At 43.9% G+C, this 13,165-nt stretch overlaps 1 protein-coding gene across 2 annotated transcripts in view; it reads right to left on the reverse strand.

Annotated features, from left to right (window-relative positions):
* Nucleotides 1-13,165, reverse strand: part of PDIA5 (protein disulfide isomerase family A member 5) — a 238,635-nt gene that overhangs the window by 58,724 nt on the left and 166,746 nt on the right. The window contains exons 12-14 of one of the 2 annotated variants that reach the window (XM_020801085.3): nt 12,377-12,447; nt 11,083-11,246; nt 123-253 (exon numbers count right to left, since the gene is read on the reverse strand). In XM_020801085.3, the coding sequence (XP_020656744.3) occupies nt 123-253; nt 11,083-11,246; nt 12,377-12,447 (366 nt within the window). Of the gene's footprint in view, nt 1-122; nt 254-5,033; nt 5,434-11,082; nt 11,247-12,376; nt 12,448-13,165 lie in introns of those variants that run through there. The other variant, XM_078376647.1, reaches the window with a different exon arrangement.

A 13,165-nucleotide genomic window follows, 5' to 3' on the forward strand; every position in this document is an offset into this window, starting at 1 on the left:
TATAAGAGGGTGTTTAAAGAATTATTTCAAATAATTGAAATTATGGGCCCTCATTGAGAATGTCTGTGCAGTCTATCGGACGGATGATCGCTAGCCATGGAAAGAGACAAGCATCCACTCACATGGGGCATAGAACATGACGAGGGCGTGCCTTTTTTTCTTCAAAGATTCCCTGAAGTCCTCGCCTGCTAGATGAATAATGCTCGTTTGCCTTTCTTCCCAAGTTGGCTCAGGTGGAGGTGGTGCCTGAGGACTGAAGAAAACAACAACTGGTTTGTAAGAATAAACGTAAAATCCTGAAGTATTCTATGGCAGAGAAGTTGCCAAAACAAATGTTCTGTAAAACTCTACCTGTCTCACTACAGAGCATCTCAGGTTCATATGCTCCCTTCCTCCTCAGGTGTGGGCATAAGAAGAAAGACCGGGAACTCTGTTCTTATTTTTTACTAACCATAAACTTTCCTTAATAGTAGCTACAAACAGATTGAAACAAGCCATAGTAAAGACTAAACATAGTTAACAAAATTTGGATGCAATACTAAATTGAGGATCACTGCTCCCATTATGATAAACTGTGGCTTATCATGACGTCACAGTTGTTGAGGGTTTAAAAGCATGAAAACAAAGGAGAAGACTGTTTATCTTAAAATCGCAGTATTGCCTTTTTCCTTCTTAGTGACAAGGAGAGAATTGAGTGGATCTGTTAGTTATCCGATTGCACTTTTATGACCTAGCAACAAAGGCTAAAAGAATAAACCCATTTAACCTGGATTCATAAAAGAACTCATTTTTGTCACAGTCAAATTATTGGTTAAGCTTCACCATCATATGTAACCTATTTGTTCTGTTGAGGTACACAACAAGAACATCCATAGTGTAAGTTAAGATTGCTTTATAGATAATCTACTTTAATTTTCTCTAATATTTTTCTTCATCAACTTGATCAAAGAGAGCTGATACTTTTCTTAGAATTAGAATTTTCCAGATTGCTTGATTATTTCTGAAAAAAGGGAGTAAATATTAAATGTAGCCATTGTGGATGATGGACAGAACCCAGGCGTCTGTAATGATGGATTCCCAGACAGGTAGGTGTTTCCAGAGGGCAGGATGGGTGCAGTGGTGTGCAAATTTGGTCATGGCAGCGTCAAATGTGATGTTTGCGCTTGCGGTCATTGTGCCTAGTAATAGATTGTTGGTGGAGTTTATTTCTTTGATTTTTGAAATAGGATGTATAAGAAGTTTGTTTTGAAGGATCACATTGGAATTTTTGATATGAGTTGTACGGTCATCTCCATTGATTTTGTTGGGGACGTTGTTGGTAAGATGGATTATTGATTGATTGATTGATTGATTGATTGATTGATTGATTGATTGTACTTATACCCCGCCTATCTAGTAATTTCGACCACTCTAAACTCCCCAACGTCTAGCTTCTGATCTTTTCTTTTGCACGTTTTCCAAAATATTATCAGTTTCAACATTAGAGGCCTGCCCCGTTGAATGGAAGGACTTCGATATGTGCACGGGCATCCTCAACCTGGCCAGCTCTCCTTAGCCAAGAGAAACATTGTAAGGCTACTGAAGTGGCCATTGACTTTGCTGTGGCATCTACCACATGCCTAGCAGAAAGCATCTGTTTGTTTGCCAAGAGAAAGATCTTCTTGTTGAAAGATTTGGGCAAGTACTTTATTTTCTGGTAAAGATTCAACAAAGGTTAACATATTGTCCCAAAGGAAATGTTGATATGCTCCCTGGTAGTAAGCAACACGCATCATGAACGCTGCTGATGAATAAATGAGGGTTTGTCAATGTTGATTGGGAGCTGGTTGTTTTTGAAGAAATAGAGCTCCAGGATCATGGACTCTGTAGAGGTTATCGATTTATTTAGACATGGTATGGGAAGAGGCTGGTTTTGCCCAGGATCGTTGAGCAGTGCTGAGCAGAGATGGAAGCATCGAGATGTGTACTGGAGTTGTATCTTTAGAGAATACAGTGGTGCCTCGTTTAACGAGTGCCCCGTTTAACGATGAATCCGCATAAAGATAGATTTTTTGCGATCGCATTACGATGTTTTAAATGGGGGAAAATCACTTTGTGATTATTGTGGGGAAGCGCTTCCCCACGATCATCACAAAGGCCCCACCGATCAGCTGTGTTTCGAGGAGTGGAGAGAGAGAGCCCCGAAGAACAGCTGATGGGCGGGGGGGTTCGCAAAGCTGGCTGGGAAGCCAGCTTCGCAAACCCCCTTCGAGCTTCGGGCTGCCTTTCTCTCCCCTCCCATCTTCAGCCCTGGCAACCCGGGCTGGAGATGGGGGGACAGAGAGGCAGCCCAAAGAACAGCTGATGGGCGGCGGGGGGTGGGTGGGTTGCGAAGCTCGCTCGGAAGCCAGCTTCGCAAACCCCTTCGAGCTTCGGGCTGCCTCTCTCTCCCCTCCCATCTCTAGCCCTGGCAACCCGAGCTGGAGATGGGAGGGGACAGAGAGGCAGTCCGAATAACAGCTGATGGGGGGGAGGGATTCCCCCCTCATCCACCTGAGCCGCGCAAAAATGCCGGCTTCGGGTGGATGGGGGGAGGAGGATTCCCCCCTCATCCACATGAGCCGCGCGAAAATGCCGGCTTCGGGTGGATGGGGGGAGGAGGGATTCCCCCCTCATCCACATGAGCCGGGCTAAAATGCCGGCTTCGGGTGGATGGGGGGGAGGGATTCCCCCCTCATCCACCCGAGCAGGGCTAAAATGCCGGCTTCGAGTGGATAGGGGGGGAGCAGGGATTCCCCCCCTATCCACCCGAGCTGGGCAAAAGGAGGGGGGAAGCCGGGCTGGCTAGCTGGCAGTGCTTTGCCATGATCGATTCCCTGCTTGGGGAAACGATCATGGCAAAGCAATGCTTAACAGCTGATGGGCGGTTTCAAAATGGCCGCCCGCTGTTTTGCCTCACTTAAGAAGCACAGAAAATGGCCACCCCTATGGAGGATCTTCGCTGAACGGTGAATTTTCAGTCCATTGGAACGCATTAACCAGGTTTTAATGCATTTCAATGGGCTTTTTTATTTCGCTTTACGATGTTTCCATATAGCGACGTTAATCCTGGAACGGATTAACGTCGCTATGTGGGGCACCACTGTATAGATTGGGTCGTATAGATGATTGGCCGGTTCTGTTGAAGGACGCTGGATTTGGAGATTGAGAGACTTAGCCATACGGATCATAAGTTGGGTGTAAGTTTGGAAATCTTCCGCCAGTGCTGGTGGGTCGGTATCGACAAGATTGGATTCTGATGAGTGTCACGTTCTCGGGGGTTTTAACAGGCAGTCCAATAGACCAGTCCAATGCCAAATGTCCACTAGATGCAAAACAGATACCAAAATGCCAGAGCCAAAACACAAACCGTAGTCAGAAGTCAGAGTACAAAGCCAAGGGTCCAGAAGACAAGGTCCAAGATGAGCAGGAGCGTGGATGCGAGCCAGAGGAATTAACTTGTTGCTTCCACAAGCTTCCCAGCTGTTTGGGAGCTGCTTATATAGTAAAACAGTCATTGAACTGCTGGAAGCCTTTCATTCTGTCAATACTCAGGGCTAGCTGATCTGATGTTTCTGCGGGCAGCATTCAGGCGATCCTCTGACCTTTGCGTCATACGTTTTTGCCGAAGTCTGGCCCTTACCCTGGCTACTGGGGGAGGAGAATCTGGTGGTGATTCATCTGTCTGTGCTTCTAATCACTCAGCATTCTCCTCAGCTGTAGTTAACCTCAGGTTCCAGAACTTTGGCTGAACTCATGACAGTGAGGTAAGTAATACTGAGGTGTCTGAGGTCTGGATCTGTGATTGGAATAATTGGGATTGCGTCAGGAGTCGACAGATTGTTGATCGACTTTGGTGTCGCTAGTTTGCCATAGTATTGACATTTGTGGCTCGATGTCGATGGAGGCAGCGTGTCCATTTGTCAGTGTCAAGGATTTTCGATATCGAGAGCTGTCATCCTAGTGTCCGTGGACATCGTCTGATATGGTTGAATGTCAGTGTCAAACTTGGGGTCATAGAGATGTCGAGTTCAATGGCTTGGTTCTATTAGGCAATGGAAATCGTGCATCGATAGAGGGAAAGAACGACTGCCTATGGACCAGGATGGATATCGAAGATATCAATATCAGAGCTTGTGTCTTGGTGATGTCGAAACGGAGGTTGTTGATGAGCTGGTAAAGCAGTGGAGTATATAGATGCTGGAGATGCTGAGCGAGAGGAATGATTTCCCTCATCTAGATTAGCAGGAAAATATTGGGAGGCTGGAGCTGTAAAAGCCTCGCGTGTAGAAGAAAATTGCTCGACCGTCCTGGGTCTTTTAGGTGCCAGGTAGGGAGCAGGCTGGAGTTGACGTGGGTCACGGTGATAATGGCCATTTCAACACCGATGGCTGTCGAGATCGAGGCCTGCCATGAGAAGGCATGGCCGAGCTGGATACAGCAACTGGCTGATTGGTGGTTGTGGTTTGTCCATTGGGGCACGGGTTGGGGCAAATGGCAACCCGATGAGAGTGCTGAACATGGGTCTGAGCCACACGTGATGAAATAGATGGCTCCAGGGACTGTTGGGGCCGATGTCTCTGAGGCGGTGGACGATCAGATGTTACCGAATAAGGTATGGTCTCTAGTTGTTGACCCTGTCAGGTGAAGCAACTACGGAAGGGTTGCTCGAAAGAACAGAGTGTTGAGGACTGGGAGGAGAAGCTGTTAATCGATCGACTCTGTCATCCCTTTCCAGTGCATCTAGTGGGAGCAGGGTTGATGAGAGGGGATTCCGTCACTGTCAGAAGGCGAACCAATAGAGATTGATTCGGTGGTTTATTGAGGCTGCTGAGAAATGATTGCAGCTTTAGATTTATGCTGTTTAGGTCTTTTAGGTGGAGAAGGTTCCGGAATCAAGAGGCTTCGGTGGACATTTGACGTTTAGTGGAGGGCTTTGATATTGAGGATTTTGGCACTGAGCGCTTTGATTTATGGGTTTTTGAATTTTCAGACAAAGTGGACGGAGTGTTGGAGTGGGATGGTGTGGTCAATGGACGTTATTTTGAGGCTTCAGAAAGAGCCTTCTCCATTGCTTTGGTTTGTGAGGTGGCCTTACAAGGAGGTTGGGCCATTTTGGTTGGTTGAAGGGATTGTTCCCAAAGATGGAGTTTTAATGTAGATAAGCGAGAACGGAGGACTCCGCACTTGACGTTCTTACAATTCTGTAAGGAGGACATCTGGTGTGCTTCTCCCAAGCAAAAAAGACACTTGGCATGGCTGTTGTTATCACAGCCCACGCAGTGTTTAAATGGGTTCAAAGTGGCCATGAATAGGAGAAAATACTTTGAGGAGAAAAAATGATGATGGGGGGTGCTGCGGCCGGAGGCCGAGCGAAGTAGAAAAGAAAAAATCTCGGATGATAATGAATTTGATCTAAAAGTGTAAAGGGAAAAAAAGATTAATAACAGGAAGGAATCAAGAATAAACTCTCTTTCTCTTTTACTCACAGAAGCAGAACTATGAGGCTCTAAATGCGGTGGCTGAAAGAAACTGAAAGGGGAGCCTTGGTGCCAAGGTACTTATACGAGGGGGAGGAGCCTTATTCTAATGTGCTTTTTTGCTACCTCAGAAGCTCTAGAACCTTCCGATGAGGCTCTGCGCAGGCACAAATCACCCAGGGTGTGATTCACAGAGGCCACAAAGAAGAACTTCATGGTTAATCAAGCAGTCTTTGACTTTCAGCTATACAAACCACAGATTGCCCGGTTGAAAAGGACAGGGCTGACACATGGACAAGGGAGAAGAAAATATCCCCTTGCACAAGAGGGAGAACAAGATGAACATTGGGGTGGCTAACTGCATGAAATAGCAAAGAGGAATTGGGACTAAAGGAGCAAAAATGGACTTTGACAGCAGTACATGTGCTTTGTAGCACAGTATTACTGTGCTTTATAGTTCTTAAAACACGTACTGCGATAAAATACTGCAATGTGGCCTATCCTCTGCTGCGGCTTCTTTCTTTCACGATACGGTCTAGACACCGGCACTTCATGTTCATAACTACAAATACTCCCCATACCGTCTCTGCACTGTAGTGGCCATCTGTGTGGGGAGGTGGTGAAGGACCAGCCAGGCTCTTGCTGGGATTGATGTACCACCACCTAAGAAGGGCCCAAGTGCTGCGCAGAGCCCAGTGAATGGGCCAGTCAGTTCTGGAGGTGGGAATGGGGTCACTGCAGCACCTGTGGTGTTGTGGGTCATATTTCTCACCCCTAGATAGAAATAAGAAGTGCCCGTGTCTACATGGCATTCCACCATTTCTTTTCCCTGCTCCTATTTCACCTACCTTTCTTTTTCTTAAGAAAGCCAAAAAAAAAAAAAAACCCACAAAACATTTTATTTTCTAATTTTTCTTTCCTAAGAAGAAGAGACAGTCTGAACTCCCTACCCAAACAACACATCAAGTGTTCATTGGACTGTTTGGAGTACTTTTGTTCTCTCGGCCCCCTCTCCTATGGTTTTTTTTCCTGTGCTTCTGGAACCTGTCCCTAAGCACTGTCTCCATCTTATGGTGAGGGCTTTGTTCATATGGAGACTGGCATGTGGAGAGCCAGTCTGAGAAGGGTGCAAGTTTGTGTTTTTGGATGGCATAGGTGCCTGAGGAATGCTAGGAGTTGTCACCCAAACAACCTGCATATCTTTCGCCAGTCTCCTTTTAGTATATAGGATTTCTCTTGCAAAGCAGTTGTCATTCAGATATTAAGAGCTGAGGCTGAGATATGACTCCGTATGATTGAGTCATTAGTGGGTAAGGCTTGAATATGATGTTCAAAGACTAAGTACGGCATACTGCCTGCAAGAGCAACGGTTCAGTGACTTACAGTAGCTCCTGGGATGAATCCAATGGCAAATCATGTACATTGTTTGCTCTGTGACAAACAGACATCCTGTGGGAACTTGGTCTAGTTGAAGAGTCTCCCACCATTCATTGTATTAGTATTTAAGGTATGTGCACTATACTCTGAGCTCTTTCATAAAACTATTGTGAAGCCAAATTAATTAAACCAGCTATAATGATCCTTCAAGAGCCACAGCTAATAAAACAGCAAAACACTGTTAATTAAAACTCAGATGCTCAAACATTGAGGGTATACGCCTGAGGGCACAAGTATCCCAATTATATGGTTAAAAATGCAGCACTGCCAAGTAGAGCTCTAAACACAAAACAATACAATACAAAATGTAAAAAGGTCTTTTTAAAAAAAATTTGCTCCTATGCCAACTTGGTTAATTTAAATTTTTTCAACAAAGCATTAAGAATTCACATCCCTCTCTGAAAAGGATACTTCTGTATTCCTTTCTGTATACAGGAGACATTCAAAAAAGCAAAAGAGTACATGCTATTTTAACTCATACATTTATGACTTGATTCAAAATTTATACAATTTGCTCTAGGCCAATTGGCAACTTTCACACTCAACGAGACTGTCACTGTTGACAGCAATGCCTCCACCAAGAAGCCTTGCCTCTTAGAACTACAGTAGGGCCACCAAATCCATGGGATCATTACCTGCAATTTTATTTATCTGCTGCCTGAAAATATTACATATAAAGCTCCAGAAATATGTTTCCAAGGTGTGTTGCCAAAACTGGCCACTAGAGGGAACCAGAAACTATGCTATACAGTTTTTGTTGTATATTTTTATTGATTGATTGATTGATTGATTGATTGATTGATTGATTGATTGATTGATTGATTGATTGATTGATTGATTGTATTTATACCCCGCCTATCTAGTCATTTTGACCACTCTAGGCGGTATAGTTGTGTCTGATTCTTTGTGACCCCATCGATCAGAGCATGCCAGGCCCTCCTGTCTTCCACTGCCTCCCAAAGTTGGGTCAAATTCATGGTGGTAGCTTCGATGACACTGTCCAACCATCTCGTCCTCTGTCGTCCCCTTCTCCTCTTGTCTTCACACTTTGCTAACATTAGGGTCTTTTCCAGGGAGTCTTCTCTGCCAAGAAAACCCCATGCTATACGGCAGGACCCCATATCCACAGGGGATCAGTTCCAAGCCCTGCCACAAATGCTGAAAAATGTGGATTATAGCAAACACTATTACAACAGGGATTGCTATACATGGCATTGTCTCTGGACCGCTCTACTGGTCATTTCTGGTAACTCTGTTAGATATATATATATTTCTGGGAAATTTTCTTTTAACATTTTAAATATTTTCAGACCATGGATAAGTGAATCTGTGGATAATGATCCCGCAGATACGGGGGTCCTACTGTATATAGATTTCTATATCTATGCTTTTTGGCATCTATGGGGAGGGGGGACTTGGAACCAATCCCCTACAGATACTGCAGTTGTACCGTGCACTCTTTTCTATGTGGATCACTTTTTGGCACATCAGTTGAACTGTTGGGCATATTATAGATTTTGGGTAAAGACACTGTGTTTTTGGCTGTTATAGCATGTGATTTGTTTTCAAACCTTGGCACAAAATCAAAAGCACACCAAAAGCCCAACAATCTAAACTATAATCTGCAATCTGAACTGCAGGTGATGCCGTCCTGTCCCTCCAGCACTGCCTGGAGGCCGTACTGCAATGGATGCGGGAGAACAGGCTAAGGCTGAACCCGGACAAGACGGAAGTTCTGAGGGTGGGCGGCCCTGTGGATGGTGGCTTTGGCGGCTCCCTCATGTTTGGGGGGGCAGCCCTGGCCACAAAGAGTGGGGTTCGCAGCCTGGGGGTACACCTGGACCCAACGCTCACCATGGAAACGTAGGTGGTGTCGGTAGTCTGTACCGCCTTTTTCCATCTCTGGCGGATTGCCTGGCTGCAACCTTACCTTGACACGGGGCGCTCACCACCTTAGTACATGCGCTCGTAATCTCTAGATTAGATCACTGTAACGCGCTCTACGTGGGGCTTCCTTTGAGGCTGATGCGGAAACTTCAGGTGGTGCAGAATGCAGCGGCCAGACACCTTACTGGAGTGAGAAAGTACCATCATATTTCTCCTACTCTGGCCATGCTGCACTGGCTGCCCATCCGCTTCCGCATTGACTTCAAAGTGTTAATGCTTACCTATAAGGCCCTAAACAGTTTAGGACCTTGATACTTGGTGGAATGCCTGCTTCCACCTTGATCTACTCGGATCACCCGCACGAGCCAGGAGGTGAGGCTGAGGAGCCTAACGCCGAGGGAGGCCCGGAAGGAAAGGACACGAAACCGGGCCTTCTCGGCGGTGGCTCCTCGCCTCTGGAATAACCTTCCTCCGGCGATTCGTGCAGCCCCTACGCTGGGCACTTTTAAGATACAACTAAAGACATGGCTGTACGTCCAGGCCTTCCCTCCTGTCAATACTTAATTTTCTTTTCTTTTCTCATTGATTTTGTTCTATTATTGCATGTATCACACTTGGTTTGTTAAATTTTATGGTTTATTGTATACTCCTCGTTGTAAGCCGCCCAGAGTGGTCGACCAGACCAGATGGGCGGGATATAAATCGAATGAATGAATGAATGAATGAATGAATGAATGAATGAATGAATGAATAAATAAATAAATAAATAAATAAATAAGCATCGGCTTTTGTGATCAAGGGAGCAGAGGCAAACTTCTGCAAATCCTTGCCCTGGTCCTCATTGATTTCTGGCCTCTCCTCTGTTCTTCTGACTGCCATCAGTGGCTCAACCTGTTGCTACCTGGCTGTGCTACCCACATTCACTTGGCAATTCCTCATAAAAAAGGAAGACGATGGGACCGAATCATTCCTGCTTCTTTTTCTGCATCTGTTTGGTCACCCACATGCCATGTGCTACCAAGAATAGTCTGAGAACCATTTCAACATTGTATTGTATGAGCAGTAGAAGAAGCCGCCGCAGTGGGAAAAATAAAATACACAGGGTATGTATTGAGGTAAGTATAGAACGTTTTGGTTTAGATAAAGCTTGGTGATAATATTTGTGGATAATGACCGTGTATTCTAGTTCCAGTTGGAAAGCTAAACACTAAGTCAATGGAGAGGCCTGGGTCTTGTCAACAACAGATTGTTGGTGTTTACTGAGGTTGAAAAGAGATAAGTCCTCATAAAATATGGACTGTTTACGAGAAGCCATTACGACTATGACATTTATGTGTTACATATAAGTCTGTTATGTTGTGCATGCATCAATGTGTTAAACAATAATTTCATACCACTGTTTTGTATCTTTAAGAAGCAGTGTATTTGGGTAAAGTTATTGTGAATAATTTCGATAGTTTACACTGAGTTTTTGGTCAGTGTAAGTGTAAATGAAGATGAATGTTAACAGGTGAGTTCAATCAGATATACAGCTAAGGATCTTTCAGACCATGGTCTGGAACATCAGAAATGTGCTGCAGAAGCATGAGATGACTCTTTCCACTGCCTTGTTTGCACAAACTACACTTGGTCTCCAGATTTTTTTAAAAAAAATAGTAAAAGTGAGGTGAAATCTAAAGGTCTGTAGATTTGGTGTTGACGGGCTGAAACTCCCAGAATTCTGCAGGGTTGCAGCCCAAGAACCCAAAGGAGCAAACCACTGTCTTCAGTGTCAGGGCAGGAACAAGGCAGCATCTGTCCTGTCCTGACACCTCTTTCATACACTTATCATCAAGGAATGCTTGTGGAAAGAGCAGAAGAACTACCTTTCTACTGCAGGCACAGTCAGCCATCAGCACAAAAAGAAAAGATTAAAGACCTCCTCTCTTCCTCCTCACCCACAGTTTACTCTGAAATTGTTTTGTTATTTTTTTTTCTGAAAAGAGGCTTAAGGTATTTGAGAAACACAAACCATTTAGTTTTGAAAAGTATTACAAAGGATATGTATAATAGGAAAAAATGCCCTCCAGATAGAAATGCTTTATTGCTTTTTAAAAATTAAACATACCCTGTGTTCATTTAGCTTTCCATAGAACATCACATTTTTACATTGTTTGTAAAAGATTAAAACAGAAAGAGATGGAGACATGGGAGTTTTTGTTTTTTTGTTTTTAAAAAGCAATAATCAGTGGGTGATGAATCTTTGGCTTATATCACTTACTTCATAAGCCATTCAATAATTTTACTCTTTGTTCGGAGATGTGGCAGCGTATATTTTTCCTCTCCATCTTGGAAGTACTTGAGCGTTGGAAATCCTGATATGTGAAACCTTTCTGCTACAGCTTTGTTGATAGTAGCATCTACTGCTGCCAGGGCGCATGGTCTCTGCAATATAGAGCGATACCAGTTAATCATAAATCATCATCTGTAAATAGTTTGGTCAGATGACAGACTAAATATTCACAGACCAGTTTTACAGAGCCTAGAAAGGGCTTTAAAAGGTTGTGCAAGGCATATATAGAAAGGTGGGCCTGAACCTTCTATCACCACTCCGTACTGCAGAGTGTAACAAGCTTTGCTATGACAGCGCACACCATCTATTTCAAAGATAATCCTCATGAAAAATGCCCTGCTAGTTCACTAGTATTTTGATGCAAGGGGAGAAATGGCAGGTAAGTACAGATGTGACCAAGCTGTGAAGCTTTGTTGGTTAAAATTCATCATTAAAGCTGGCTGTATGTGCTTGATGACGCAGCCCTGGCCTTCACCTGAAAAGCTCCTACAAGAGGCTTTCGTTTGTGGGCTTATCCTTCCTAATAGCCTTTCCTGACTTCAAAAACAAATTCTACCCACCTTTGTTCTGAAATCCTCCAACCATTAGACAGCAGGTGAGATTTTCCCAACTAGTGCTTCAAAAACAAAAGGACAAAGACTCAAGTGTCCGAATTGTGTGGGAAGGTCAGCTCTTATTGCATGACCCTATTAGAGTGTGGTTTTAATTGCTCTGATAATAACAACTAAGCATAATTCTCTGCATTACTGGAAGACAGACTAGGTAGGCATAAAATCAAGCCAAAGCTATTGACACCTGCTTAAACAGATGTACAGAGGAAGGCAACACCCTTGTTAGCTTACAAGTACGTAGGGTAAATTAAAGCCATTTTCCCCTCATGTCTATGATAAACATGAAAAATGTAATTAATGGAGGAGACAAAACACTTCTGTGCAGCATTTGGGCTCAGTCATGTTATGTACAATGCAAGGCACTATACCCGAATGTATAAGCACCTTGCCATTTTTTGTCTGTGTTTAAAGACAAAATGTTCTTGCTAACAATTTTGGCAGAGCTCATGCATTACCGATGAGATTATACTTTGCAACCAATGCGTACACAGTCCCTTGGGATGATGAGAACAGCTGAAATAGCTGCGGTAAGAAAGGAAAACAATTTTTATGATTTTGGTTATTTATTAAGGATAATTTGAAAACAGGGTTAGGCAGGGGAATATGCTTACCTCAGTATCTGAATGGAGTGTCTCAGCAGCCTTCTCATATTCTGGTTTCATTTTCTTACAGTGCCCACACCCTGTCAAAAACAACAGCAACAACTCAGAATTAATACACATATAGATACAGACAGTATTTCTAAGAGCACTAGTTCACTATATTCTTCACCAAGAAGAGAGCGTGTCTTTGCTCATCTAGGGGATTGGAATAGTTAGCTTTTTAACATTGAGTTTTAGATTGAGGTCACACCAGAGAAATGTTTCCCAATTCTTCCTCACTGATTTCAATGTTTTTGTGTATGTGGTCAGATGACACATGACATTATCAAATATTTGGTCTGCCTCTGTGCTATGTCACTGACCTCTGTGTTTCACTTATTTGCAAATCCTTCCACCAGGTGGTGTTCCTCCCCCCGCCCCCAGCCCTTTCATGATTTCCTCTTGGGGACCTTGTGGTAGAGATGCCATGAAAACAAAGCCTGACTATGAGTTTCTCTGCTGCAAAGAGGCACAAACACAGCAGAGAAACTCATACCCATCAAGGAACTGTTGCTGAAACATTGATGTAACAAAATTATTTTTTAAAAAATGGGAGGGGGGGAAAGGGGCTTCCAGAGACATAAACAACCCAGAGGGAAATATTCCAGTACCGAACTATAGCTGGTCATACCACATCAAATTTAGAGAAATGTTGCAGTAAAAACACATCAGAACACACACTTGGATATACAGTATGTCACGTGGCCAAACATATGACTGCTCAGGGAGTAAAAGACATGAGAGAACAGGGAGACATTT

This window comes from Pogona vitticeps, chromosome 1 (assembly GCF_051106095.1).
Source record: "Pogona vitticeps strain Pit_001003342236 chromosome 1, PviZW2.1, whole genome shotgun sequence".
NCBI classification, from domain to species: domain Eukaryota; kingdom Metazoa; phylum Chordata; class Lepidosauria; order Squamata; family Agamidae; genus Pogona; species Pogona vitticeps.